The sequence below is a fragment of the Drosophila novamexicana genome, unplaced genomic scaffold (genome assembly GCF_003285875.2).
Source record: "Drosophila novamexicana strain 15010-1031.04,08,12 unplaced genomic scaffold, DnovRS2.1 tig00000121-arrow-pilon, whole genome shotgun sequence".
Taxonomy (NCBI): Eukaryota; Metazoa; Arthropoda; class Insecta; order Diptera; family Drosophilidae; genus Drosophila; species Drosophila novamexicana.
In genome coordinates, this window is record NW_020824773.1 from 1,773,904 (window position 1) to 1,799,082 (window position 25,179).

At 46.2% G+C, this 25,179-nt stretch overlaps 7 protein-coding genes across 8 annotated transcripts in view; 5 read left to right on the top strand and 2 right to left on the bottom strand.

Annotated features, from left to right (window-relative positions):
* LOC115758056 (formin-J) overlaps positions 1-5,227 on the top strand; it is a 28,533-nt gene extending 23,306 nt beyond the window's left edge. Inside the window, exons 6-9 of the mRNA XM_030698570.1 lie at positions 96-951; positions 1,091-2,740; positions 2,870-3,538; positions 3,982-5,227. Coding sequence (XP_030554430.1) covers positions 96-951; positions 1,091-2,740; positions 2,870-3,538; positions 3,982-4,630 — 3,824 coding nt within the window. The 3' untranslated portion in view covers positions 4,631-5,227. The remainder of the gene's footprint in view (positions 1-95; positions 952-1,090; positions 2,741-2,869; positions 3,539-3,981) is intronic.
* A 498-nt stretch (positions 5,228-5,725) lies between these two features.
* LOC115757874 (putative helicase MOV-10) lies at positions 5,726-9,159 on the bottom strand. Of its 2 annotated transcripts, none has more exons than XM_030698313.1 (6): positions 8,856-9,159; positions 8,660-8,787; positions 7,799-8,598; positions 6,284-7,729; positions 5,972-6,212; positions 5,726-5,912 (listed from the first exon to the last, which is right to left on the bottom strand). In XM_030698313.1, exons 1-6 carry the CDS (start codon positions 8,889-8,891, stop codon positions 5,879-5,881), a joined length of 2,685 nt encoding a protein of 894 aa, XP_030554173.1. In that variant the 5' UTR covers positions 8,892-9,159; the 3' UTR covers positions 5,726-5,878. The 2 variants fall into 2 exon arrangements, with proteins under 2 accessions (XP_030554173.1, XP_030554172.1); XM_030698312.1 differs by having other exon boundaries at positions 5,972-6,224.
* A 187-nt stretch (positions 9,160-9,346) lies between these two features.
* On the top strand, positions 9,347-11,300 carry LOC115757841 (DET1 homolog). Its single transcript, XM_030698273.1, has 3 exons — positions 9,347-9,639; positions 9,696-10,408; positions 10,479-11,300. The coding sequence occupies exons 1-3, from the start codon at positions 9,384-9,386 to the stop codon at positions 11,178-11,180; spliced, it is 1,671 nt and encodes a 556-aa protein (XP_030554133.1). The 5' UTR covers positions 9,347-9,383; the 3' UTR covers positions 11,181-11,300.
* Positions 11,301-11,450: 150 nt separating this feature from the next.
* On the top strand, positions 11,451-14,786 carry LOC115758077 (general transcription factor 3C polypeptide 3). Its single transcript, XM_030698591.1, has 2 exons — positions 11,451-13,360; positions 13,414-14,786. The coding sequence occupies exons 1-2, from the start codon at positions 11,498-11,500 to the stop codon at positions 14,293-14,295; spliced, it is 2,745 nt and encodes a 914-aa protein (XP_030554451.1). The 5' UTR covers positions 11,451-11,497; the 3' UTR covers positions 14,296-14,786.
* Positions 14,787-15,181: 395 nt separating this feature from the next.
* LOC115758000 (syndetin) lies at positions 15,182-19,298 on the top strand. Its single transcript, XM_030698494.1, has 10 exons — positions 15,182-15,288; positions 15,346-15,585; positions 15,642-15,959; positions 16,029-16,895; positions 16,956-17,293; positions 17,360-17,525; positions 17,579-17,689; positions 17,746-18,069; positions 18,143-18,255; positions 18,314-19,298. Exons 1-10 carry the CDS (start codon positions 15,223-15,225, stop codon positions 18,684-18,686), a joined length of 2,916 nt encoding a protein of 971 aa, XP_030554354.1. The 5' UTR covers positions 15,182-15,222; the 3' UTR covers positions 18,687-19,298.
* Positions 19,299-19,999: 701 nt separating this feature from the next.
* Positions 20,000-21,688, top strand: LOC115758057. The gene has a single exon (XM_030698571.1). The coding sequence runs from the start codon at positions 20,000-20,002 to the stop codon at positions 21,686-21,688; it is 1,689 nt and encodes a 562-aa protein (XP_030554431.1).
* A 267-nt stretch (positions 21,689-21,955) lies between these two features.
* On the bottom strand, positions 21,956-24,210 carry LOC115757845 (larval serum protein 2). The gene has a single exon (XM_030698279.1). The coding sequence runs from the start codon at positions 24,208-24,210 to the stop codon at positions 22,105-22,107; it is 2,106 nt and encodes a 701-aa protein (XP_030554139.1). The 3' UTR covers positions 21,956-22,104.
* Positions 24,211-25,179: the final 969 nt, after the last annotated feature.

Consider the following 25,179-nt stretch of genomic DNA (forward strand, 5'->3'; position numbering starts at 1 on the left):
CTAGAGATTTTGTGGAAAGGGAATTTCATTTGATTTATAATCTAATTATAACCCAACGAAATCAACTTTCGATCCGCACGCTGCAACGCCCGCAGGTGGCACTAACATTTGCAACATAAAAATGGATATTGAGGAGCAGGATTTGAAGGTATCGCCCAAGATACAGTCTTCCACTTCGTTGGTGCGTCAAGCACGTCGCCGAATTCGCACACGTGAGAATCCCAACATTGACATACGCTCCCTGGAACCACCAAAGTCCTCAAGCGAATTTGACCTATCCTCCAAGGAGATGGTTTTGGCCAATGTACAGCAGGGCCATCGCGCAGTGCCAGGCGCGGCATCATTCCGTCACATAGCATCCCATGATTTGTACTCGGGTTCGGAGGACGAAGGAACTTCACCGCGTGGCGAGATCCAAATCAAGCTGGAGACGAGCACCATTCAAACTGTATGCCGCCCCAAGAAACGCACCCATCTTCCGGCGATCATGAACAGCTCGCAGCCAATGCGCGCAGTGCCCATGGCAGAGCTCAAGCAAAATCTGGAGGCGTTGGGCCAAAACTTTCTGCCACACCTTGAACGAAGCAACGTCTCAAAGGAGCACTATAAAGAGGAACAGGACGACGATTTAGAGGATTTAGAACTGGATGAGCTAGACTACGATGAAGCTGACATGGAAGTGGAACGGCTACTAAGCAAGGCAAAGCTACTAGAAAGTGAATACGATGACGAATTGGACGACGGCGCTTCTAGCGAGGAGGAGGAGCAGCAGCAGCAGCAGCAACAGCAACAGCTCAAGTCATCGATGCGCAAAACACCAACCAATGTTAGCCGACGTCTGGTGCTGCTGGAGCAGGATGAAGAGGGCACCATGTATATAAAGGCACCGCCATCGCCAACCAAGCGACAAGCACGTTCGCCACCCAGCTCAGATCGCACACTCGTCAAGAGGTTTGTTATAGTATATACTTTCAGACGACAACCAGGCGACGCACAGAGGGGCGGCGGGGCTTAACATAATCTCTAGTGTCAAAACTCAAATGTTTTCTCTGCTCTCTAATATGCTTTTGTTTGTTTCATGCACACACAGCGGCCCCAGCCCACAGGCTAACGACAAGTACGATCCGTTTCTGTCCGCCAAACGTCAGCTGGAGGAGCTCTGCTCACCCAACACACCACCCGACAACGAACCACTGGTGAACACAACAGCCACACCGATCATGTCCACCTCGCTGACGAGCACACTGGGCAAACTACACACGACCACACCCACCGCTACAAGCACGGCGCCAAAGGCGACGCCCATATCGAACTTTCGACGCACTTCATCGCTGCGTGGGCCACGTCGCACACCACTGCTGCCCAGTCGACCGCTCTTTGCCAGCAACTATCGGCCCACCATACAGCGCGGTCTCTCCGACGAGGGTCCCATCTCCAGCAACTTCCTCAAGCCGGAGGAGTATGACGAGATGCCAGTGCGTGCCGCTTGTGGCAATGATTTTCATAGTCCGAGGGTCGTGCGTCGCGACACGAGCGCCTCCAATCGCAAGCAGCAAATGAAACTGCCGCTGGGTGGCGGCAGCGAGACGGACAGCTCGAACACGTCCAAGCAACCGACGACACGCAACGTGGCCAAGACCGACTCGCTGGCCGTATTCCTCAAGTACGAGCACGAGCTGGAGCAGCTGAATGCGAAGGCTGCCGAGGTGGCAGCCAGCAACAAAGAGCTCAACAGCAAGGAGCTGAAGGACAAGAGCAACAACCTGAGCAAGCAGAACTCGGCCAAGAATCTAACGGCAAACCCAAATGGTGGTCAGCTACCACCGCTGACGACGCCCATCTGCCCGCCAGTTGCCAAGGAGAACAACGAGAATGTGGCACACAATTTTGCAACGCCACTGCGCCTAGAACCCCTCAGCAAGCCACCCCAAAACTTGGTCTCGCCAAACCACAACAACAACAACAATAACAACAGTGGCAATACTGCACCATTACCCATCAAGCTGGAGAGTATCTTTGGCAGCAATCGATTGGGCGATTACATAGACCCCAAGCTGATCAATCCCTGCGATAATCTCAATGTGCAGCAATCATCGGCGGGCTCCTCTGATGCCAGCTCCACGCCACAGCAGCTGTCACAGAGCCGCAGCAGCTCTCAGTCAACCATAACAATGGCCCAGGAACAGCGGCGTCATTCCGGCGAGGCACGTAATCTGCTCAAGCGCAAGATGCGTCTCGGGCGCAATCAATTTCTATACGATGCCTCGCCAGAGGAGCAGTACATCTCGTCGGGCAGCTGTGCCGATGATGAGGCCAATCGCTGTTCGCTGGAGTTCGACGAGCAGTGCTGGCAGCAGCAGCAGAAGCAACTGCTGGCCACCAATCCATTGAATTTACCCAATATGCCAGTGCTGCCTACGTTTGATGACTTTGATTTCGAGGAATTTCTCTCATCATTCGAGAACGAGAATGATGAGGAGCAATTTCCGCTGTTTCGGGATTGCCGCGAGTTTCTGCTGAATCGCACGACGAGCCGGCAACGCTCGTTCCAGAAAGCGACTTCAACACCACAAACACAAACACAATCCCAGACCCAGAACCAGAACCAACCACAGACTCCAACAGCCACACAAAGACCAGCCACAACAGGCAATAGCTCCCAATTTATAACACCGCCTAAAGCCCATTTTTATGCGCCCTCCACTAAAGAGACTCATGCCCACAGATCCGATTCAAATGTGTCCAGTAGCGGAGGATCATACAAATCGCCACAGGCCAGCTGTGGCTCCTACAAGACAACACCAAATAGCAGTGGATCCTACAAAACACCACCGAATAGCAATAGCTCATACAAGACGCCGTTGACCAGCAGTGATGAGAAACTGCAGCGCCAGCAGTCGAATGCCTCCACCAGCAGCAGCACCAACAATTGCCATGTGGAGAAGGCCCAGAAGTCGATGGAGTCGGAGTCGCAGAAGCGTGAAATCTTTATAAGCATTGAAACCGAACCGAATGCACAGGGGCGTTCGCCCATCTCGCCGGATTCGCTGCGCCATATGGTGGGCAATGCTCAGACACCCATCGATGTGCTCCACATTGAGAACGGTAACGAGCCGGAGCATGCCAAGTTCAGCAAGATTAGCGATAACGAGGACCAGATCGATGCTGAGCTCGCTGATGAGACTGGCCACGTTCGTTATAAGAAAAGGCTGAGCTCAACGGCGAGCGCAGCAGCGATCTCGCCAGCGCCCAATGTGGAGGCCAACAATGCCAAGAATGTGATAGAGAAAATGCGCAACGATTTCAAGCAACTGGGCGAGGAGGTGGGCGCCTCAGTGCGTCGTGATATCATGCAGCGTCAGGAACATGCCCAACAGAAGCACCAAATGCAAGCACAACAGGATCTAAAGGTAATGACACCATCGCCATCAGGTGATTCGGATGAGCTGAGTAGCCTGGATGGATATCCCATGTCCTCATCGCAGTCATCACGTCGCGGCGCCAGTTCCAAGCTCAGCAACGACTCTGCTTACGGCAGGTAAGTCAAAAACTATCGATTAATCGATACCTGCGACGAGCATAAGCGATATTTTTCAAAATAATACCACTAACCAAACAACATATGCAGATAATACCAGCCTCAGTTACCTAATAGAATTGCCAACAATGGCTAGACAGCCGAATCGAAACAGCCAAAAATGGCATTTTTAATTGGGCTTTTGATAGGTTCATCTTGTCGTCCTTTGTCCGTGCTAACTTTTTCTGATTATAGACTAGCTTCCGAATGCATAGTTCCAACTAGTATTTTTTTTAAATATAGCTAAATAATAGTATATCGATTAATGATGGCATCGACCTATCGATATATGAAATGTATGTAGCTTGTAGGTGCGATACCCAATCTTACGATATGCGATATTTTTTAAATCACAATTTTAACGTTTTATTTTGACAAACATGTTTTTATTTTCAATCATGTAGCAGCAACTCACCATATAGTCTGTCCCGTCAACGCTCCAGCGAGCTGCAGTCCAACAACAACACGCCGCGCACCCAGAGCCAATTGCGCCCGCACACGGCCAGTGGAGCCTTGTCCATGTCCGGCAAACAGTCCATGATGGATGCCTCCACTCAAGCAGCAAGCAACTATGGCACACTCAAGGCTCGCCAGCGCATGTTTGCAGGCAATGGCCTGGGCGGCGACACTGGCGATGGCAATGTTGAATATTCCAGCAGCAGCTCGGAGCACTCGCTGCCCGTGGCAGTGGCCCAGCAGCCGCAACAGCAGCAGCAGCAGCAAAACACAAACTACAGCTACCAGCAGCAGCAACAGCAGCAGCAATCTCAAGCGCAGGTAGCTTACAATACCAACAACAACAACAACAACAACAACAACAATAGCTATGAGCTTAACGCAAAGAATTTAAACAACAACAACAATAATGGTGTGGGTGTTAACTTAACGCCTACGACATCGCAGCTTTCGCTGCATAGCAACACCTCAAACGTTTCCTCGGGCATGAGCTCGAGCATGAAAATGTCCAAGTTCTGTCACGAATGTGGCGCCAAGTTCGTCATAGAGCACGCTAAATTTTGCATGGATTGCGGCGTTCGACGCGTTGTGCTCTAAGCTCAAGGAACTATTATTTGTAGTTGTAGTCGCACACACACACACACACTCACAGCAATGAGCTGCGGCGGTGGAACTAACCTGTTGGCTGGCTTGGCAGAAACGGGTTGTGAGAAAGGAGGTTCTTATACCAAATGTAGTTATTACATGCAAACAATTTTTGAGAGATCGTTGATATATGTATACCCTAAATGCAATATGCTACTTAAATATATTTTAATAATAAAAATAATCAAAAAACGTAAAGGTTTGAAGTCGAACAAATACATATGCAATATAATACTTATTAATCATAAATAACAAGAAACTTGGCATTTTATTTTTCCAATATTTCTTAATTGTAATTACGAATGTAGTTTTCTTTTCTTTTATTAAAGTATAACATTAAGCACTTAACCAAGTTGTTAATTAACAAAGACTGAACGAATTTAAACGAAAAGCGTTGAAAGCCACTCGAAAACAAAATTAAACGAAACTATTCAAATAAAAATCAAACATTTTTCGCAATCTTAAACAAACACTATAATTATATTTGTATTTTGTAAACTGTTTACTAATTTAATATAGTCACTGCTTAAATATAATCTAGATACACCATATTTAACTCGACTTTATAAAACTTAAAATAAACGGATTTGCTTCACATATTTCATTTCATTTCAATTGGTTTAAATTTATTTTGAAGCTGTTCTCTAAGAGTTTTAGTTTTTTCCAAATGCGTTTGGTATTTGATAAAAATAAGTTTTAAAATTCGGAGAAACTAATTCTTGGCGTTCACTAAACCTAGACATTCATGAAAGTCATCTCGATTTACTTAAAGCTATTACATGTTTTTGAATTTTCCAATAAATCAATTCTTTCTTTTACTTCACAGCCGTGTGAATACTTCCGACAGACATTTTAAATGTAATATAAAATAGTGCTCCTGAGAATGCTTTAAAATGATATAGCACATACATGTTTCTGGATGAAATTAATATATACTTATAATTATTTTTCTGTGCACACATGATTAAAAAAAATACGAAAAAGTATTTGAATATAGAACTGTTTCAACTAAGCTGACCCAGCAACTTTAATCTTGACTTAAATGAATACATACTGGAAAAAATATGAAATGAATATAAAACAAAAGCAAATTGACAACAAATATTCAAATGTTATGATGAACACGAAGGAAACAACTCTTGAAACTTGCAAACTGAAGATTAAGCTTATTAGGAAATGGGAATAAACTTGAATTGGAAATTAAGACACCTTACAGGCCCCTCTGAAGCGGTTTCTAATGAGAGAGCAGTCAAATTGCAACACTAATGATATAAACGGTTGTGCTTAACTTACTGCAGCTGCAGCAGTTTTTGCTTGGTAGTTTCTAATGCGCAGGCGGCGCACGCCTTTAAGAAATTGGTGCGAATGACAATCTTTTCGGGGCTGCCTAGGGATAGCTTAGCCATGTGCGAGTCCAGCGCTTCATTCGGTGGTGGTGTGCATTGACAGTTGGCGGAGCTAGAAGAATCACACGAGCTGCTGCTATCGGAAAGCGATTCCGTGGTTTCCGAGTTGCTGCCGCTACTGCTGTCATCTGTAGAAAACACTTTTTTTTAGCAGTTACTTATGTATTTTGGGATTTCATATTGTTACCCATAAACTTACCCGTTATAACTGCGGCCTGCTGTGGGCACTTGGAGAATGCTACGGGAATGTCTTGCGGCATCTTGGCATACCAAACCTTCATTTCGTTATCCAACTCATCTTCATTACCCTCGACCTCTTCTTCAACAAAATCATTTAGGAACTCTGGGCGCTGCAGTCCGTCCTTTTTCTTAAACAAATAGTTGCCATGCAACTTGCACTGGTTGATGATGTACCTCATGTCGGGATGATAGCGTAGCGTCACCGGATTGCCAATGAGTATCATCAAGGACTTGGCACGCGAAATAAGCACATTCAATCGACGCGGATTACGCATGAAGCCTATGCTTGCAAAGGAGCGCACAAGCGTGGCAATTATCACATTTTTCTCCCGACCCTGATAGTTCTCCACACTGCCCACCTCCACATTGTAGTGACCCTGACGGCGCAGCAGCTGATTGATAAAATTACACTGCGCCGCGTACGGTGCCACGACGCCAATGTCCTTCTGCTGCACGCGAATACCACCGCCAAGGCCGTTAGAGAGCAAATGCTTCACATACCAGCAAAGCACCTGTGCCTCTAGCATATTATATGAGCTGGTGGAGTGGTCATCGCGCGTTGTCACGCCATGCGTGGCTTGAAATATAATCGGAAACTCGGTATTGGGCAGCATACGCCAGTTGGCTGCTAGATTGACCTGTTCCGGCGGCGCCTGTGGTATGAGTTCATCATTATAATACAGTTTGTTATACAGCCCAACGATTTCCGGATGGGATCTATAGTTACGACGCAGTCGCGTCTGCAATGTGTGATCATAATTCCCATTGGCGTCCACGGCGTATAGTTCGCAGCGCAGCAGACGCTCCATTAGCGAGTGTCTTAGGCCCAAAAGCGCTGCGCGATTGTTCTTAATGACTGCGCCGAGCTGTTTGTGATCGCCCGAGAGTATCACATGGCAAGCGTCCTGATGCTTAATTCCCATTATACCAATAAGCGACTCGGGTTCCGTGGAGGCGCCCGCTTCATCAATGAAAATGTGTGTGAAAAAGTTAAATTTGCCCAAATTTAAGGTCACTAGACGGCCCACTGTGCACAGTGTGGCCACTATTATGCCATGCTTGCGTAATCTGTTCACATTAGAATGCTCATACACACGTTTTCTACAATTAGAATGTTTTAGGAGCAGAGGGTCCACCGAATTTAATCCTTTGGCATACACAGATCGAGAGAAGAGACGCATTAGCTGATGATCTAGCTCCACGTCCTCCGTAACCAAACGTGACTCTTTGGCCCGCTCTACCAAAACCGCCTGCAAACGTTCATTGCTAGCAAAATACTCGCATATTCTCAAGGCAATCGTGTCGCATGCCGAGTTCGAACCGGCAGTTACAAGAATGCGACTTCTCGGCTGTCGAAGTCGCAACTGTAGAATGGCCTCGACAATAGTTGTGGTCTTGCCTGTGCCTGTAAACGAGATTTAAGAAATATTTTTATATTGTTGATCCTCCAAATCTAAGGACTTTTTAATCTCACCAGGTGGTCCGAACACTATGTAGGGCGCTAGGCTGCTGGGGCCATTAACGATATGTTGAACTGCCTGCAGTTGCTCCATGTTAGACGCAATGCTCTGGTTAAATAGCGTCACATTTGGTAATTTAATCACTTTGGGTGTCACTGTTTGCAGCCCCTGGATGGGAAACAAATAGCGACGCAGCTGTGGATTCTCCTGAAGCAGCTGCATCGCACGATACATGAAGCGAAAGGGCGTACGGCGCGAGCGCAAGATCACATGGTACCGCTGTGCAAGCGCAGATTCTCCGGCTGGAAAGCCGCCCCGTTTGAATTTCAGATGGATGCTGGTGCGCGTCACCTGCTCTAAGCTTGCAACGTAACGGCGCCTTGGATCCTTTCTTGGCAGAGTCTCGTGTGTGTGCGGTAGCAGCGCTAGGATGGGCTGTTTAGGCAGAGGTGCTGCATCTAAGCTAGCCTTCGGTATAAGCACAGCCTCGTCCAAATAGGGCGCAAGAACTTCCTCTGGATTGATTTGCGTCTTGCCCAGCACAAAGCTAAAGCAATGTTTTTGAACTTTCTTTAGCAGAACATTAGGCTGCATAAGCTGGGCGTACAGTTGCATTGTCGACACATCCTCTATGCTGAGCAGTATGCTCAGCACTGAGCAGACATTCTCTGAGTCCAGGAGCTGCGTCTGCAGGTATGTACCGAAAGTAGTGTCATGTTTTGCCAAGCTTTCGTTGGTAAATTCTACGTCCAAAGCCTGTAACAAGGTCTGGCTAGGCTCATAGTGTGGCAGAGTACGCATAACAGCAATAAATCTACAAGACAAACAGCGCATTTTATATTTGCAATTTTTTTTTTTTACTAATTTGTACCCACTTTTTCTTCTGCATTTCCTCTTCATCATCAGATGTCGGCGAATCTTCTTCGTCGTCGCTAAACTTCTTGCGCACGCGGACATTGGCTTTGACTTGGTGGATCGCCTTTCCACAAGTCCGCAAGTCCATCTGAAAAAGATACGCACGAATGCAAATGTGAAGGAGTTGTAAGTTTGTTCTCTTTGTACTTAAATTACCGAGTTCGATTCACGTGTTAGTTCGTTCGCGTTCATTTTGCATCTAACAAACTACATATAGAATCACACGGACAATACATAAGGAGAGACTGGGTAAACTTCACGCGAAATATACAAATAGTCGAATTCAAGTGAAGATGCTGCAAGTACCGTTACAGGCGTCATCTGGCTTCGGATGGCATTGATCGCAGACAACTTCAAGTGCTGCAGCAATTGATATTCCTTTGCAGCACTATGCTTAAACGATAAAAGTCATTCAATCTCGATTCATACAAACACAAACTTTATGTAAACAACAATTATGAAAAATTAAATCTGCACTTAGTTTATTAAATTGTCAACTTTTGAATTCACGTTAGCTCTAAAATCCGACAAGCCCAAATTTGCCAGCGCGCCTTGAATCACGTGAAGTTGGCTGCGAATTTGCCTATACGTTATATAACACTGTTTGGACTGTGTTGCTATGCGATAATCCTATCGTTATCGATATTGTTTGTTATTTACATTTGCTGTTTGCAATATTTTGTTATGATTTTGGAAAAACTTTCGTTTGACCAGCGTATGCAAACGCAAAATCTTGTGCATATGCTGCAAAATAGAGAATCGGGCTTTGCTCGAAATAAATTCAGTCAAACGCCTCAACTATCATATGAGCGCCAATTCTACAAAGCAATCACCCCTTGCCTGACGGTTGGAATCTTAATACCACCTGTTTACCTGCGCAAATTCACGCCGGACGGCAGCAAGCTATTGGCTTTCTCCCACGACCAGCGTTCATTTATTGGTAACTTATGAATACGTTTGACAATAGACATTAATATAGTTCATATTTGAATCCAGTGTACTCATACAAGGGCTTAGGCACATCTGGCGTTAGCCAGCTATTAAGCGAGGCTGGCGTAGGCAGCGCCGAGACGTACATTGATAGAATATATGGCAACCATCTGAGAAATACAATATTTGAGCAGCTCTTTAAGCCCAAATACGTGTTGCGTCTTTGCCAAGGCGACTCGGCACGTTTCTATCTGCACCGGGAGTTCAGCGTCTTCCTAGAGGATAGTCGCTATGTGCTGCTTGCCGGAATGTGCATACTACAGGGGTGCAACCTGGCTGTCTCTGACTACGAACGATATCCGGATGTTTTTGATAAGGTCGATCCCTTCTCGTACATATTCTACGTTGTGGACTTGCAACAAGGCGTTGTTACTGATGAAGTGCGCCTCCCTCAGGATGCCATCTCCTTGTCACACAATCACGGCATCTCAGTGCATGGCCACACCATAGCAATATTGTCACGGCTGCGCCAAAGTATTTATATATATGAGCTGGTCAACGGTCGGCTGATAAAACAGGAGCACGAAATCGGTCCACGACCACTCCACTGTGCATTCCAGGACGTTTCATCCATGTTTATGGTCATGTTGGATGTGAACACCTTGTTGCCCATTACGCACATTAAACAACGAGTGTTGAGTTTTCTGTACCGCCAGATACAGCCGGATAGCCCACAAGCGAGCCAAAAATATCAGGATTTCTACAAGAATTTTGATTTTGTAAGTGTCCGAGCCTTGCTTCGATTCGCACTTGTACCATTTAAAAGTCCCCACTTTTTAATACTTACAGATAGAGAACATGATAATTGAAAAAATGCAGCTAATCGACAGCGATTTCCTATTATTGCGCTACGAGGAACGGCCAAAGGACAGCGATGTGACACCCATTTTGGTGACGGGCGAGCCTCAGCCACCGCGACGACTCTATGTCTTCTATGCCATGAGCAGCGAGGATGTGCTTGGCGTCTACCATGACGATTCTGTGGACCTTCTGCAAATAGTGGTGCAATTTTATGATAAATTATGCAATGTGCGCTCGCTACAAACGGGCGATGCGCCTTCCTCGCCCTCCTCGCACTATTTTATGCAACAGAATTGCATAAATCCCAACAAGTCGGCGCCGTTTATGCGTCAAGCAGCGCTGCGCTACAATCCCAGCGTGCCGGTCAGCACGCAGAGCTTTTCAACATCTCCATATCTTAACTACAATGTGTTTAGTTATGATGACAAGCTCATCTCTCCACTGGAACGTCCGAAGGCGTGCTCCGTGGAGCCCATTGTATTCCGCGATCGTGCCACCAATTTAATCAAGTTTCGCTTCCACACCAAGGCGCACAGGCCGCCCAGTCAATTCACTCCGCGCGAGCTATGTGCCTTCATTTGCCATCCATTCGAGCCGCTTGTGCTCAGCATACAGAAATGCATGCACGTCTACTCCTACAAGCTACACATTTACAATCATGGGACAGTTGTGGAGCAGTTTTTCAACTGAATGTTATTTGAATATAATGTTATATAGTTTTATGAAAGGAAATGTGCACGTTAAATATTTTTTTACAAATCAGTTTTGTGTTCTGTTCAAAACAGAAATTATTAAAAATAACTGCTATTTTCTGAAATACAATACTTTCCTGTTACTGCTTTTATTACGAACATTTTTGCTGGAGTGTTTCCGTATCAATCGTAAATATCGATAATTTATAAGAGAATTATGCGCATCTCTGTTTGGCTATGTTAACAACAGTTATTTAAAATGTTAAGTTTTGAGACGCCAAAAACATATGTTTACTGTTTATTAAAAGACAGAAAATGAGCGAGAATCAGCAAACAGATAAAAACTGCAAACTTGATGCCAATGAAGTCTTAATAGAGGAAATCGACAGCAACGATGTGCCGGAGAACGAATTAGCGCAGTTTGAGCTGACGGAACCGCTGCGCATTGTGGAGATCATCGACTTGGAGGAAGACGATGATCCGGCGTCGCAGTCAAGCGAAGCCGCAAAGGCGGCCGCTGAGGAAGGCGCACTAATCAGACGTTATGTGCAGGGCGTTCAGTGCCTGGAGTTTCCCGATTTCTGCACCAAACTCGAACCGGGCGACGAGGAGGACGATGACGAGGCAGCACACTTGGCGGCCAAAAAGAGCAATGAACAGCCAGAGGCCTCCACGAGCGCCGCTGCAGCAGCTGCTAGGCAATTGACGCCAACGAAGGTGCAGTCGAAGAACACGTTTGGCGGCCGCGCAGGAGCCGGTGGTGGTGGTGGCGGCGGCGGCGGGGGTGGCGGTGGCGGTGGAAGTTTGGGTCGCCGCAGTCAACTGAGTGCCGCCTTGGTGGGTCTGATGGGCGAAGCGAATTTGTCGTTTGCATATGGACGCTTCGATATGGCCGAGCGCATTTGCATGGAGATCATACGGCAGAATCCTCTGGCCAGCGAGCCCTTCTACACGCTGGCCGAGATCTATGAGAATCGTGATGAGGTCAAGTTCTTGCATTTTTCCACAATAGCAGCGCATCTAAATCCTCAGGATCGTGACATGTGGATACGCATCTCGGATCTACTGGTGCAACAGGGGCATCTGGCACGCGCGCGCGTCTGCTACACGAAAGCCATCAAGGTGCTGCCCAAGGATTATCTGCTGCGGCTGCGCAAGGCACAGCTCTTGGAGCGCATGGGCGAGACAAATGCGGCCATGTTTACGTACTTGAAAATGCTGCCGTTGATGCCGCCGGGTGAGTGGAGCTTGTGCCTCACCACTGGCAAAAATGTGGCACGTTATTTCCATGTGCTTGAGAAGCACAGCATTGCACTTGAGGCTATGGAGGGCACGTACTGTGTGTGTGGCGCACGCTTCTCAGTCGAGGATCTCAACATCTATCTAGAGCTGCTCATACTCAACAAGCAATACACCAAAGTGCTGCGCTGTTTGCGGGAGCGCACCAAACTGGAGCTGGAGACGGAGCAGGAGAGCCTCGAGCTCATATACTTCTGTCACATACCCGACGACTATGTGCCCGAGCTGCGTGCCAAGCTCTGCGTCAGCCTTATACACATGCACGCACATCATTTGCTCGGTTATATTGTGCAGAATGTGCAGGAGCATATTACACCAACTGTGGATCGCCTGGAGCTGTATATGGACATTACCGAGGCGCTGATGCAGGAGCACAAATATGCCGAGGCGATTGCTCTAATGCGACCCATTACCGATGCCGACTCCTTTGATTGTCCGGCTTTCGTTTGGCTGCGTCAGGCCGAGTGCTTGCGTCAACTGAATCGCACCCAAGAGGCCATCCAGAGCTATGGACGTGTGGTGCAGCTGGCCCCGTATTGCTATGAGGCCAAGTTTACGCTGTCGGCACTGCTCAAGCAGCAGGGCAGGCCGGAGGAGGCGGTCAAGGCACTAGAGCAGTCTGGCGAACAGGAGGGACAGCCGCTGCATGCGCGCCTGCTCTACGAGCGCTGCATAATGCTGCAGCAGATTAACCGCATCGAGGAGTTTCTTGATGTTGGCTATGTGCTATTAGGCCGACACTCCATTAAGCTGAAGAATCGAGAGGAGATGATGGCCGCTGCCAATGGCGGCGGCGCCTATAACACCGAGGGCCTCAAGGCCATCATGCAAATGCGCAGCCTGTCCGATGTGGCGGGCGGCACTGAAACGGAGCAACAGGTGGGTAAAACGAGTACTCCACTTGAATTTATAATAAAATGAATTCTTGACAGGACACACTGAAGACTGCAGCGACGGCTAATGCTGAGGGCTCCGATCTGACCATTACGAACGAGTACGATCTGTTCCTGGAGCTGGTGCGCACTGCCCATGCGCATGGCATGCACAGTGCCATTGAGCGCATCTGCTTCGCCATGGTGACCACGAAGCGTTTCACCTACTATCACTACGAGATCGAGCGCCTAATGATTCTCGCCTGCTATTTTAATCACGACTGCGCCATCGGATTCTCGTATCTGCGCGAGCTGATTGCCAAGCAGCCGGAGCTCGTCAATCTGTGGAACATGCTGTCGCTGATGGTGCAGCAGGGCGATGAGGTGCGCTACTTTCGCTACGCACGACGTCTGCTTCAGCGTCATCCGAAAGTCACCCAGCCCATGCGCCTGTTTTTGGGCCATTACCACCTCAACTGTAGCTCGTACAAGTATGCCCTGAATGTTTATGTGCCCATACTGCGCGAGCAACCGCATCCGCTGGTCGCCCTCTCTATAGCCGTTGTCTTTAACCAGCTCGCGCTGCAGAAGAAGGTGTTGCGCAAATCGGCAGCTGTCGCCCAAGCGGTAGCATTTGCTCTACGCTATGCGGAACTGCGAGGCGGCGCCAGCTCTGATAAAGGCAACGATGTACCCGACTCCAGTGCTGCCCAGCAGGAGATCTACTACAACATTGGACGCATCTATCATCAGGCAAACATTCTGCATCTGGCTACCGATTATTATGAGCGCGCGTTGGCTGCACAGCATCCGCTTATAAAGAAGCACGAGTCGGTTTTAGGCCTGCAGCATGAGGTGGCCTTTAATCTTCATCTAATCTACCGAGCCAGCGGCAACAAGTGGAAGGCGCGGCAGTGTCTAATGCGTTATTGCGTTGTCTAGAGATTAGGGATAGGAATTTTATATGAAAATGGTTGAGAGTGCGCGACTAGACTATACCCTACATGCGCATATTCTAAGAATCTATCTTTACCAAGTAGACATTAGAGATTGGCATTGATAACCCTCTAAACTTTTGTTAATTTTTGTATATGTATAAGCCTCCTACTGCTTATTGCATAGAACCAGGAATTCAAACAATACGTTGGAAATCCTTCTGCTGGTTCCTTCTTCGTGGAGTACTAGAGGAGAGGCAGAGCTTTGCGTAGATATTTGCCTGTGCTGGACGTCAGGCTGTCCTTAAGGTAAATGGTCTTGCAATTCGGCAACCACAGCGACTTTATGTTGGCGATATCATCACTGTAATGGACGAATTTCGGTGGGAAGTTCGTCTTGTCTAACTGAGATGGATGAAGCTTGGGATTATTTGAATAAATATTTAATAAGGTTACAATTTTTAAATAAATACTATGTCTATGATTTTAAGAAAGTACAAATAATTAAATATTAGTTAATAAAAATGTCTGAAATCTTAGATAAACTAGTTTTTCGTTACTTTTTAAATATTTTGTTAAGCTCAGGTTCTGGTAAAGCAGAGTAATTGGCTTTGCTTATTTCCCAAATATATACATATGTTCTTAATATGTCTGCCTTTAAGCAATTAAGCTATTCTTTTTTAAATTTAAATAGGGTTTCATCATTTTGCTTTCCTGAAACCAAGAAATAAATAGCACTAAAATTTTGAAAACTGCATTTAACCAGCTTGGCGGAGCAGCATACTAATCTAGCTTAACACTGCCAATAGTAAGTGTAAAAGTATCGATAAAAAGTGTAGTATCGATAACATGAATATCGGTGTAGCCATTGTTTGGAAGTGGGAGAGAGGCGAAGTTTGTTTCGCGTAATTTTTCTGGTTTTCATGGCTGCAAAATGCAGAACTCCAAGGCCAAAATGGACGAATTTAAGACCAGGTTCATGGACATGCTGCACAAACAGGTGGGTGCAACAAGCGGCCAACTAACGGGCAGTAGCTAAAATACTTTCGCCCCGCAGACGAATCGACAAATGAAAATTCCAGCAATGGGATTTTCCGATTATTTCATACAGACCGTCACAACGGATGCGTTGCCCAGCACAACAGCAGCAGCAGCAGCGGTGGCGGCAGCAGAGAGTGCAGATGCGGATGCTAAAGATGCTGCAGCGGCCGCACAAAAATCGGATCAGGAAATTTTGGAGAGCATTGAAAAGTGCTACTACAGCGCCGACAGCAATCCGGAGCTATACGAGCTTAAGGTAGGCAATGGCACAATCCAATTTTTAGTAAAATCCAATTGTCCAAAACTCCACAGAAAGTCCTCGGCGCTGGCATTGACAACCAGTTAATTGAGACGACCATCGCTCAGCTGCGCACACAGCAAAAGGTGCTGACCAAGCAGGTGCTCCAGAACATATTGGAGCAACGCAATGCATGCAGTAGCGAGTTTCAGGCCATCAATGAGACCCAAAAGAAGCTAGAGGAATCGCTCTGGACATGTCAAAAGGCGCGCTCTTACTTGAATTACGCACGTACAAATTTAACAACGAACAGCTTAGAGATCCTAGCAAGCTATCGCAAGCGAGAAGTGCTCAAGGAAGTGCTAGACACACTTATGGCCATTAAAAAGTTGGTAAGTAAATGTTTGTGCTCTTTCCAAGATTTAGTAATACCGACCGTGCTCTGTTTGCCACCCATGAAGCGCACCACAGATGAGGAGCTGCAAAAGCTGCTGGCTGACCACAACTATTCTGCAGCTATAGCGCTGTTGTTGCAGTGCCAGAGCTCCGCTGCGGGATTCATGCAATATAATTGTGTGCAGTCGCTGCACAAAAAGCTGCAGGAGACCATGCTGTTGATGGAGTATCAGCTGGATACCGTGCTGAACGAAATGGTGCTAAATTTTGACATGCGCAAATATGCAAAGCTGCAGGAGGCTTATAAGCTAGCCAACAAGTCACTGATTGCCATGGATCAGTTGCACATCAACTACATCTCAGCGGTACACTCCACGGTGAATGCGGTGGTGCGTGGCTACAGTGAGCCCAATGCCGAGGAGCAACCTAAGCTGCTTTATGAGCAACTATGCGAGCAACTCAATTCAGATAAACTTATACCCTGTCTGATTAGCTTGTGCAAGACTTTCTGGACCATACTAGCGTCTTACTACCAGGTGGTCATGTGGCACAACAACTACAAGCTGTATGCACAGCAGGAGGAAACTGATGGCGAGTCACCCGATCTTTATATACAGCAAAAACTAAAGAAGGGCCAGTCTCGCATCTGGAACGATATACTGAACAAAGTTTGCCTGTTTCTGCAGAGTGCTAAGCTGACAACGCTCAAGTATGATCAGTTCATACAGGTACTGTCCATAGTGCAGCGCCTGAAAAAGGTGGGCGTAGAGTTTTGCGGTGAGCAGTCGGAGAAGCTAATTGCGACCATGCAGCAGCAGAGCGAGGAGTTTTTCAAACGCTATCACACTTGTTGCGTCGAGGAGATTTGCTTGTTCTTGGACAATGAGTCCTGGACACCGCTGGACTCGTTTTCGCACATATTGCAGTTGCCGGTAGTATAGCACTAATTGCCAAATGTTTTGCCATTATTAATAATCTTATGTGTTATGCAGGAATTCCGTTCGGTGCGACACACGCTACGTCGTCACAAATCCCCAACGACAGCGCTGCTAGCCTCGGCCAATAATTCGCCCATTAGCAATAACAACTGTGACGAGTTGGTCTCTGTGCACTCACAGGATGGCGGCGGCAGTTCCATTTATGGTTCCTATGGCTACTTTTTGCGTTTTTCGGAGAAGAGTTCGCCCTTTGATGGTGGCCTCGATGCTGCCATGCTAGAGGAGGACATACTGTCGGGCATTGTAGATGAGGCCTCTTGCTATTTTAGCGAAGAAAGCGACGACGAGCAAAAGAGTCTACAGAGCAAAGAGTTTGCCGATGATGCCTCCAAGTAAGTGTCTAATGGATGCGTTACATTTGCATGAAAAAAGTAATTTAAATTTGTTGCTTTTGCCAGTCAACTACTTGTTAACAACACAGCCTTAAATGTGCTGCGTTGTATTGGGCGCTACCTGCAAATGTGCAAGCTGCTGCACTGCATCTCACCCAGGATAGTATCGTGCATGCTGGAGCTGCTTGATTTTTATGCGTATGCAGTGCATGAGATATTCGGCAGGGATGCTGTAAGAAGGGCTTGTACATGATAGAACCCATTTAATGCTATCAAATTTTGCAGCTGGTGGCCACTGATAATCTCTATACCCCACGTCTGGAGCAGCGTCTGCGCGCAGTGGAGACCAATGTGCTTACTCAGATAAAAGTTTGGCCACTGAACTTTTCATCATTGGTAATAGCGCAAAATAATGGGTATAAGTTCACAATTAAAGTTTATTTAATTTGCAGACCAACAATGAGCTGGCTAATCCGGACACGCTGTACGGTCTAACACAACGCATTGTGGCCGTTGAGGCTGGACGTAGTATGTTTCAGCAATTTAATGTGCTTCAGCATTACTTGAATCATCTATTACCTGCTGCCGAGCGGTCAATTTTAACTAATTATCTCGAATATGGTGAATTTATGGCTGATCTGGCCAAACCAGTTTACACATGCGTCACATCTCGCGTCATTGATCTGACGGGCATACTGGCGCAAATGGCGAAGGTCAAGTGGGATGTGAATCATGTAACGCATCAGCATAGCAGCTACAGTGATGTCTTAAACCGCGTAAGTACAAAAGATTAAACTATAACAATATCAATCATAATCTAAGCAGCTCCAAAATATTTTGTTTTTATAGAACATACAGAGCTTTGCCATGTGCCTGGAGGAAATAGCGAAGGAGGTGCCGATACCTGGCAAACATGTGTGGAACTCAATGGCGCATGTGGCCACACATTTGTTGGTAGAGGGGTTAGTCAGCTATTACATCATTCCCATGAAATTCGATCACATTTATTTTTATTTTTAGCTTCTCGAATGTAAAGAAATGTTCCGCTGGTGGACGTGCACTAATGCAATTGGATTTTGCTAATTTTATGTCGTTTCTTGAATTAATCTCGAATCAAAAGTATCCGCAACATCGCGCTTACGTGGATGTCTTCATCAAGTCCTATTACTTCTCGCCGGAACAGTTCGAAAACTGGATTGAACAGCAACGACAGGGCGGTGAATATTCTGCAAAACAATTGACGAATCTGATACAATGCATTTGTGTCAGCGATAAGCGCACACGACAGAGGCTGCTGCAGCTGCTGGAGGGCGTGGCATCAAGTGTTACGCCCACCACAACGCCGCACAAGAATAACTATAGCTCAGGCTCGAATCTGAGCAATGTTATTTAAATTAATATTTTCTCTCTCATTTTATATTTCATATTTATTTTGTTATAGTCGTAACCATTTGCTAACTATTTGGTCGAACCTTTGTTAGTAGCTGAATTTTGTCGATGTTCTATATCTAATTGTATTTAGATTATACATTCCGTTTAGTGCAAATTGATTAACATTAAGTGTAAGTTGATTGTATTTAGTAACATAAGCGAGATCCATGATGTACTTCGTTTCGAATCTGTGAATAACGTGAAATCTCTATTTAAATGCTACACGCTCTCTACTTTTAGACATGGCACAAATTTATTATTCTTAATTTTTTGTAATTGGGTTTATCATTCACATGACTTAAGTACCTAGAGAAAGCATATACACATACATATATATCGAAAAATAGAGATAAACAAAACTAATATATTTATTTTTATACCCGATTGTAATATTTATTTGCGAAACGGACAAATAATTGTAATTAACCGCGATTAAACATATACTTAAAAACCGCAATTTACCCGATTTGTGGGTTACTAACATACACTTTAACACCTAGTGGTATACGGATCTGTAATTACTTAAAAACAACTAATAAATAATACATATTTTGAGATATGCATATTAAAAGGACGTATGCTTTTTAAACCGTATAACATTTGGGGTTGGTCTTTGATTTCATAATGAGCTTATATATTGAAAGAAGATCTGTACCCTGGGCGAAAGTACGCAAAAAATATATTTTACATTTTAAATTGCTGAAAATTATTTCTGAATCATTTAGGCTTTAGAGGTTGGAGAAACTTATTTTTATTATTATTAAAATAGAACACAGTAGTATACAACCAACCTAACTTTTCTAAATAAGCACTAGTTTTTCAATCCTACTTAGTAAGATTAGTGTATAAAGTTCAGATGAATATTATTATAACTTAAATTTTATTATTTTTATTAAGTATCAAATCAAATAATGTTGTATATGGCCTACAAAAAAGTTACATGGTATATTAATTTATCGAACCATGATACTATATAAAGCAGCTTAGGTTTATTATTGGGTATTTGAACGATTTTTATCAGATTCTAAGAACATGTAAGCCTATGAATCAGCTTTATTTATAAGGAAGTTTCACTATTGTAGCATTATGCTACGCCTAAAGGCGTTCCAATTTTGGGAAATGCCGCCTTTGCCAGTGACTCAGCAATTCAAAAACTAACGCGTCTATTAAAATGCCGGAAGTCGTTAGATACTCCACATAAAACATTTCGGCATGTGGAGATTATATACTCTTTTATTGATGTGCAGCTCGCCAAGCTGGGCAGCAAAGGATTTCATGGAGGAGGTGCTGCGGGAGTCGAAGCCATCATTGCTCATGATACGCTACGATTACTGCCCGGAGGTCTGGCTGCAGCGACTGCTTGTGGAGCCTCAACTGGCGCCAGTGGTACTGCAATCGCTTAGCAGTACCACGCCTCCAAGCAATGATTTCTCGCGTCTGCTGCATTTGATCTGTTTGCCCAGCGTTGACTATCCGGCGGAACAACTGGCCGCGCTGCTGGAAACTGTGCGTGGCGCAAGGAGCATCTTTTATATATCAGCTACGGCTTCCCATGCCTCGTCTTACCATGTGCTACACTCCCTGCTAAGGCAGTGCTATAAATTGAAAGTTTTGCCTGTAATCGCTTTGATGGCTGTGGATGCTGGCCAATTCTATTATCGCTATAGTCCATATCCGCGTTTTGAGCTGGAGCAACTTGCGCTAGATCAGCGTCCCTTCTTTGTGGCACACTTAAGCAACATGCAGCGTCAGCCGTTGATCTTATTGCCCGACCAGAAGCATCCGCGCACCATCATTTACACGGACTGGCGCACTGGGTCACAGGTGCTGGCCGGCTCCGTGGGCCGCTTTATGCGCACCTTGGCCTGGAAGCTGAATGCCACCATACAGTTTCCCATGCAGATCAAGCCAGGTGTGGGTCTGCATTATAAGGAGCTGCTGACGCTGGTCGAACAGTACCAAGTGGATGTGCCAGCCACTGTGGTGCAGCTGATGCGGCCGGAACAGCTCCCGCTTATTAGCTTCCCCTTTGAGCTGAGTCATATATGCTTGATGATACCACGGGCACAGCAGCTGCCCATCAAGGAGGTCTACCTTATCCTGGGCAGTGTTTACCACCTGCTCATTGCCCTGGCTATGGTCTATAGCTTTGGGCTGTTGCTTAGTCTGCACAGGTGTCTGACTGGGCAAGCCACAAGCTTGGTGGATTTTCTCCTCAACGATGTCGCGCTGCGTGGAGTGCTGGGTCAATCCTTTGGACATACTTTGCATACTAGCATTTATGTCAGCTTCATCTTTCTGATGCTAGCTGTGCTTGGACTCAATGTCAGCTCAATTCATGAAGCTGCGCTCGGCACACTTCTGACACATCCACCCAAATACTTTCAGCCACGCCGCTTTGCGGATGTGCAACGCGCACAGCTGCCACTGGTCGTGGATGGCGAGGATTTGGAAAATAGTTACGATCTCAGTGAACTGGATCTGCGTCTGCTGCTCATGAATAGCAGCGACTTCCACAGCCATAGGGACAAAATGAACCAGAGCCATGTCTACTTCGCCTCTCGACTCAAATGGACGCTGTTGAGCGAACAGCAAAAGTATTTTCCACGCGATGTTTTTCTGTACTCCATGGATGCCTGTATTCGAACACTCACGCACATGGTATTTCAGCTACCCAAGAGTACCTGGTTCCTGGAGCCTATTACTAGACTGATTATGGATGCACGGGATTTTGGACTGTTTCAGCATTGGGTCGATATGCATTTCTATGACATGGCCGCGGCGGGCTTGTTATCCTTCACGGATCCGCTCCAGCGTGAGCCCCAACGGCTTGAGGAGGCGCTCCGTTTGGAGGATCTTCAGTGGATTTGGATTGCCTATGGAGCACTTTTATTGCTTGCTACATTAGTCTTAGCGCTGGAAATCCTTTTAGAGCGGGTGCAGCAACGGCTTGGACGGTCTTAAAGCTAAACAAAAAACCTAGCAAATTTCTTATTATTATATTATAAAGCACCAGTTGAATATACTCAGTTATCCTAATCCTAATGAGTAATCCGGGTTCCTTTTCGATTGCTGCCCGCTGTTATCCCTCCGAGGATTCCTTCAAGCACGGAAGCACTGGTCCCTAAAGGTTTGAGCTCATTTTTGCTCATTACGAAGGTTTAGCTCGAGCGCAAAGATTGATATGAATCGGTAGTTAGCTACTATAAAGTTATGGTCGTTAAAATTCGTTTATTGTTTATTGATTACAAGTTGTTGACAACATAACTAGTGGGATTGAACACGATCTATGGGGGTAGTTGTGAGTATTTGATTAGTGAGGGAAGTGCAGAGAGCTAAAGTATGTTATTGTATTAGATCAGAGTCTGAGTTCGTTGGGCTTAGACCACATTGGTGTGCTCGTCACGATGGAAGATCTTGACGTCGAAGAACTTGAAGTTGTCCACGTCAAAGTAGTAGTCGTGCTTCACCGGGCGATTGAATGGGAAGCCGAAGGGCAGGGCATCAACATAGCGTGAGCCATGTCCAATGCCGCAGCTGACAATGGGATCGTAGCCAGTATACTGCGCGACAGTGGGCTCATGGTATGAGTATACCATGTAGAAGAACTGATAGACCTGACCGCCCTTCTTGCCCTTAGGCAGCATCATGCGATTGGGCACACCGCAGTGTGTCTCGGACTGATCCAGCTTGAATTTGTAGTCACTGTTGGTAGCATCCATCAGCTTCTGGTAGAGCTCGAAGTAGGTGGTGCGATCGTTAACCCAGAAGCTGAAGTCGCCGCTAGCGCGCTTTATGTGGTTGACGCCAGCCTCCAGCTGTACCTTGAAGTGCTCCAGCTCGAAGAAGTTCTGATAGTTGTGCTCCAATGGAATTACATGTCCGAACTCATCGTATTTGGGTCCAATGAATACCTTGACCACTGCGGTCTGTCCCTTGTCTGCGGTGATGTCCAGTGTGAACTCGAAGGGTTTGTGGTTGAGACGATGCTGGCGGGCCTTGATCACAAAGCTGCTGCCATTGTAGAAGGAGTTGCGGCCAAATTTATAGTGGACATCGGTGGTGGGCTCCACGTAGTGCTCAACGTTCACGGCATTACTAATGTCGGCATCAAAGTATTCGAAGTAGGTGGTGAGGCTCTCAGGCATGTGAACGGCATCGATCTTGACACCCTCGAAGCCGTAGTCGACCTTGGTGTATTCTGGGAAGGTTTCCATCAGATGCCAGTAGTGGGTCAGCAGGTTCTTGTACACCTCGAAGAACAGAGGATCGCGGATGGAGGTGTCGTAGTGCATGAAAGTGCCGGGGTAGGTTTCGTGGTATTCGTTATAGGGATATCCCTCGTTCACAATGTAGCGGTAGGTTTTGTCCAAGCTGCCATAGAACTGCTTGTCAACGCTGTCCACATTGCCCTGGATAATGTTGCCTAGCATGTTGACGACATTGACATCGTGCTTGGTGTTCGCGTGGATCCAGTCCATAATGCGGTGTGTGTAGAGCTCAGCGTCCTTCACATACTCCAAATTCTCGGGCGTGTAGAAGTTGTAATAGTTGGTACGGCTGGGATAGGGCACGCCGTTGTAGTCACGCAGACCGCTGTAGAAGCCAGAGTGGACGGGTTCGTACATGTTGAAGGTAGGCACCTCACCCAAATCGTTGGACAGACGCTCCAGATAGTAGCGAGCCAGCAGCTGCCAGTGCACGTAGAGATAGAGCTCACCGCGGCGATCCTTGTTTAGCATATGTACCTCATCACCCTTGGTCCAGAAGGGATAGTCCAGGTTGAAGTAATAGTAGAAGCTGTTGAAGCCGATATCCTCCAGGAAATAGGCCAGACCGTGCTCGTAGTTCATATCACCATGGACGTTCGTGTAGTTGGACTTGAGCACTACGTTGTAAACGTTGTTCAGCTGCTTGACGTGGTGGAAACCGTGCATCTTGTAGTGCTCGGCCATCTCCAGAGTTTGGCCATCGAAGAAGCTCCATGGATGAATCTCGTACTGAGCTGGGAACACAATACCCTGCATATCGTCGCGGAACAGGCTGGCAACGGTGAAGGCATAGACGAAGAGCTGTTTGTTCACATGCTGGCGGGCCCAGAAGACCACATGCTGGAAGGTCTCCCAGTTCTTGGCGAAGTAGAAGAGACGTACCAGGCCAACGGCATACTCCTCATGGAGATCGTACATAACCGTCCACACCTGATCATCATGGATGGGATGATGCTGCCAGAGCTCAAAGAAGTGCTGCACTTTCTCCACATGATGATAGTCGCTGACATGCTCCCAGGGCTTGTACTCGTAGAAGCTGGTATCAAACTTGGTAACGAACACATCGTCCTGGTAGATGTGCTGCAGCATTTCGAACACGAACTTCTGCTTTACCAGAAAATCCTTGTCGGCCACCTTAAACTCAATGTGCTTGCCATGGCCACCAAGTGCCAGCAGAGCTAGCGTCAGAACAACAACCGCCGTGATCGACTTCATCGTAATCATGGCGATACACTGGCTGCAGCCTCCATTTATACCTGAACCTGAAGCAGGCGAACGCTGCGCTCCAGCTGCGAGATATGCAGCCAGATGGGGCCATCGTCCGATTGCTGATATTGCCTTGACATTATCAGAGATCCGTTCCACCTTAATGGCTAATGCTGCAGCTAGCATTGATAAGGGCTCCATGCACCTGTCAGATCTAAGTGCGGATTGGGGGGCCCGACTTCCAGCAAAATCGATCGATTCATTTGTTGCGACTATACTAAGCAGCTGTTACAACGCCTGGTAACACCTGCTGATTGGACACTATTAGGCACTGCACCTTGATTGCACTCTGAGCCGCTGTTATTCTTCTTCTTATTATTTTTTCTTTGCCACATCGCCTGAGGGTCGGCCAGCGGTCAGCCTAATAAAAATTCGATGATGCGCCGCTTATCAAGCGACGTTGCCAGCGGGACTAGCTAAGTCTAAAAATATGCATCTACTAATACTAATCATATCAAGTGAAATGCCAAAACAACAAGAGTAGACAACAAAGAACAATGGAACTGCGAAGGGTAGCGGGTGCGCTGCTCTTAAGAGCAGAGTCGACAAAGTCATCTAAACATCCGAAGCAGGTTTATACATAGTCGCTATTAGTGATATAGAATCCATGCAATTGCACAAGTCCTCAATATTTAAACCAAAGAGCTAAAAAGTTTTAGATAAAACTAGCCTGAATAAAATATACTTTCATTATATCTTCATTTCGTGGTAATTATTTGTACTCTATTCTTTTCCATTTTATTCATTCGCTGGAAGCGGTGTCAACCAATGGAATTATAATTATGATAAAAGATATATTTTTCAACATTGTTTTATTCTATTTCATTTTATGATTAACAATTTTCATATTTTTATACTCGGAGTATTAAAATTATTTTGTAGAAACGATGATAGGAATTGTGCAATTTCCCACTATGA

What these genes read in the sequence shown, in the direction of transcription:
- LOC115757874 (XM_030698312.1), bottom strand. Translation starts at nt 8,891, where the DNA reads ATGAACGCGAACGAACTAACACGTGAATCGAACTCG. An exon ending in GAGGAAATGCAGAAGAAAAA is followed by an intron (nt 8,599 to 8,659) that starts GTGGGTACAAAT and finishes TTTGTCTTGTAG; the next exon opens with ATTTATTGCTGTTATGCGTA. An exon ending in CATAGTGTTCGGACCACCTG is followed by an intron (nt 7,730 to 7,798) that starts GTGAGATTAAAA and finishes TCTCGTTTACAG; the next exon opens with GCACAGGCAAGACCACAACT.
- LOC115757841 (XM_030698273.1), top strand. Translation starts at nt 9,384, where the DNA reads ATGATTTTGGAAAAACTTTCGTTTGACCAGCGTATGCAAACGCAAAAT. An exon ending in CGACCAGCGTTCATTTATTG is followed by an intron (nt 9,640 to 9,695) that starts GTAACTTATGAA and finishes ATTTGAATCCAG; the next exon opens with TGTACTCATACAAGGGCTTA. An exon ending in TCTACAAGAATTTTGATTTT is followed by an intron (nt 10,409 to 10,478) that starts GTAAGTGTCCGA and finishes TAATACTTACAG; the next exon opens with ATAGAGAACATGATAATTGA.
- LOC115758077 (XM_030698591.1), top strand. Translation starts at nt 11,498, where the DNA reads ATGAGCGAGAATCAGCAAACAGATAAAAACTGCAAACTTGATGCCAAT. An exon ending in GCACTGAAACGGAGCAACAG is followed by an intron (nt 13,361 to 13,413) that starts GTGGGTAAAACG and finishes AATTCTTGACAG; the next exon opens with GACACACTGAAGACTGCAGC.
- LOC115758000 (XM_030698494.1), top strand. Translation starts at nt 15,223, where the DNA reads ATGCAGAACTCCAAGGCCAAAATGGACGAATTTAAGACCAGGTTCATG. An exon ending in TGGACATGCTGCACAAACAG is followed by an intron (nt 15,289 to 15,345) that starts GTGGGTGCAACA and finishes TTCGCCCCGCAG; the next exon opens with ACGAATCGACAAATGAAAAT. An exon ending in TTATGGCCATTAAAAAGTTG is followed by an intron (nt 15,960 to 16,028) that starts GTAAGTAAATGT and finishes CCACCCATGAAG; the next exon opens with CGCACCACAGATGAGGAGCT.
- LOC115758057 (XM_030698571.1), top strand. Translation starts at nt 20,000, where the DNA reads ATGGAGGAGGTGCTGCGGGAGTCGAAGCCATCATTGCTCATGATACGC.
- LOC115757845 (XM_030698279.1), bottom strand. Translation starts at nt 24,210, where the DNA reads ATGAAGTCGATCACGGCGGTTGTTGTTCTGACGCTAGCTCTGCTGGCA.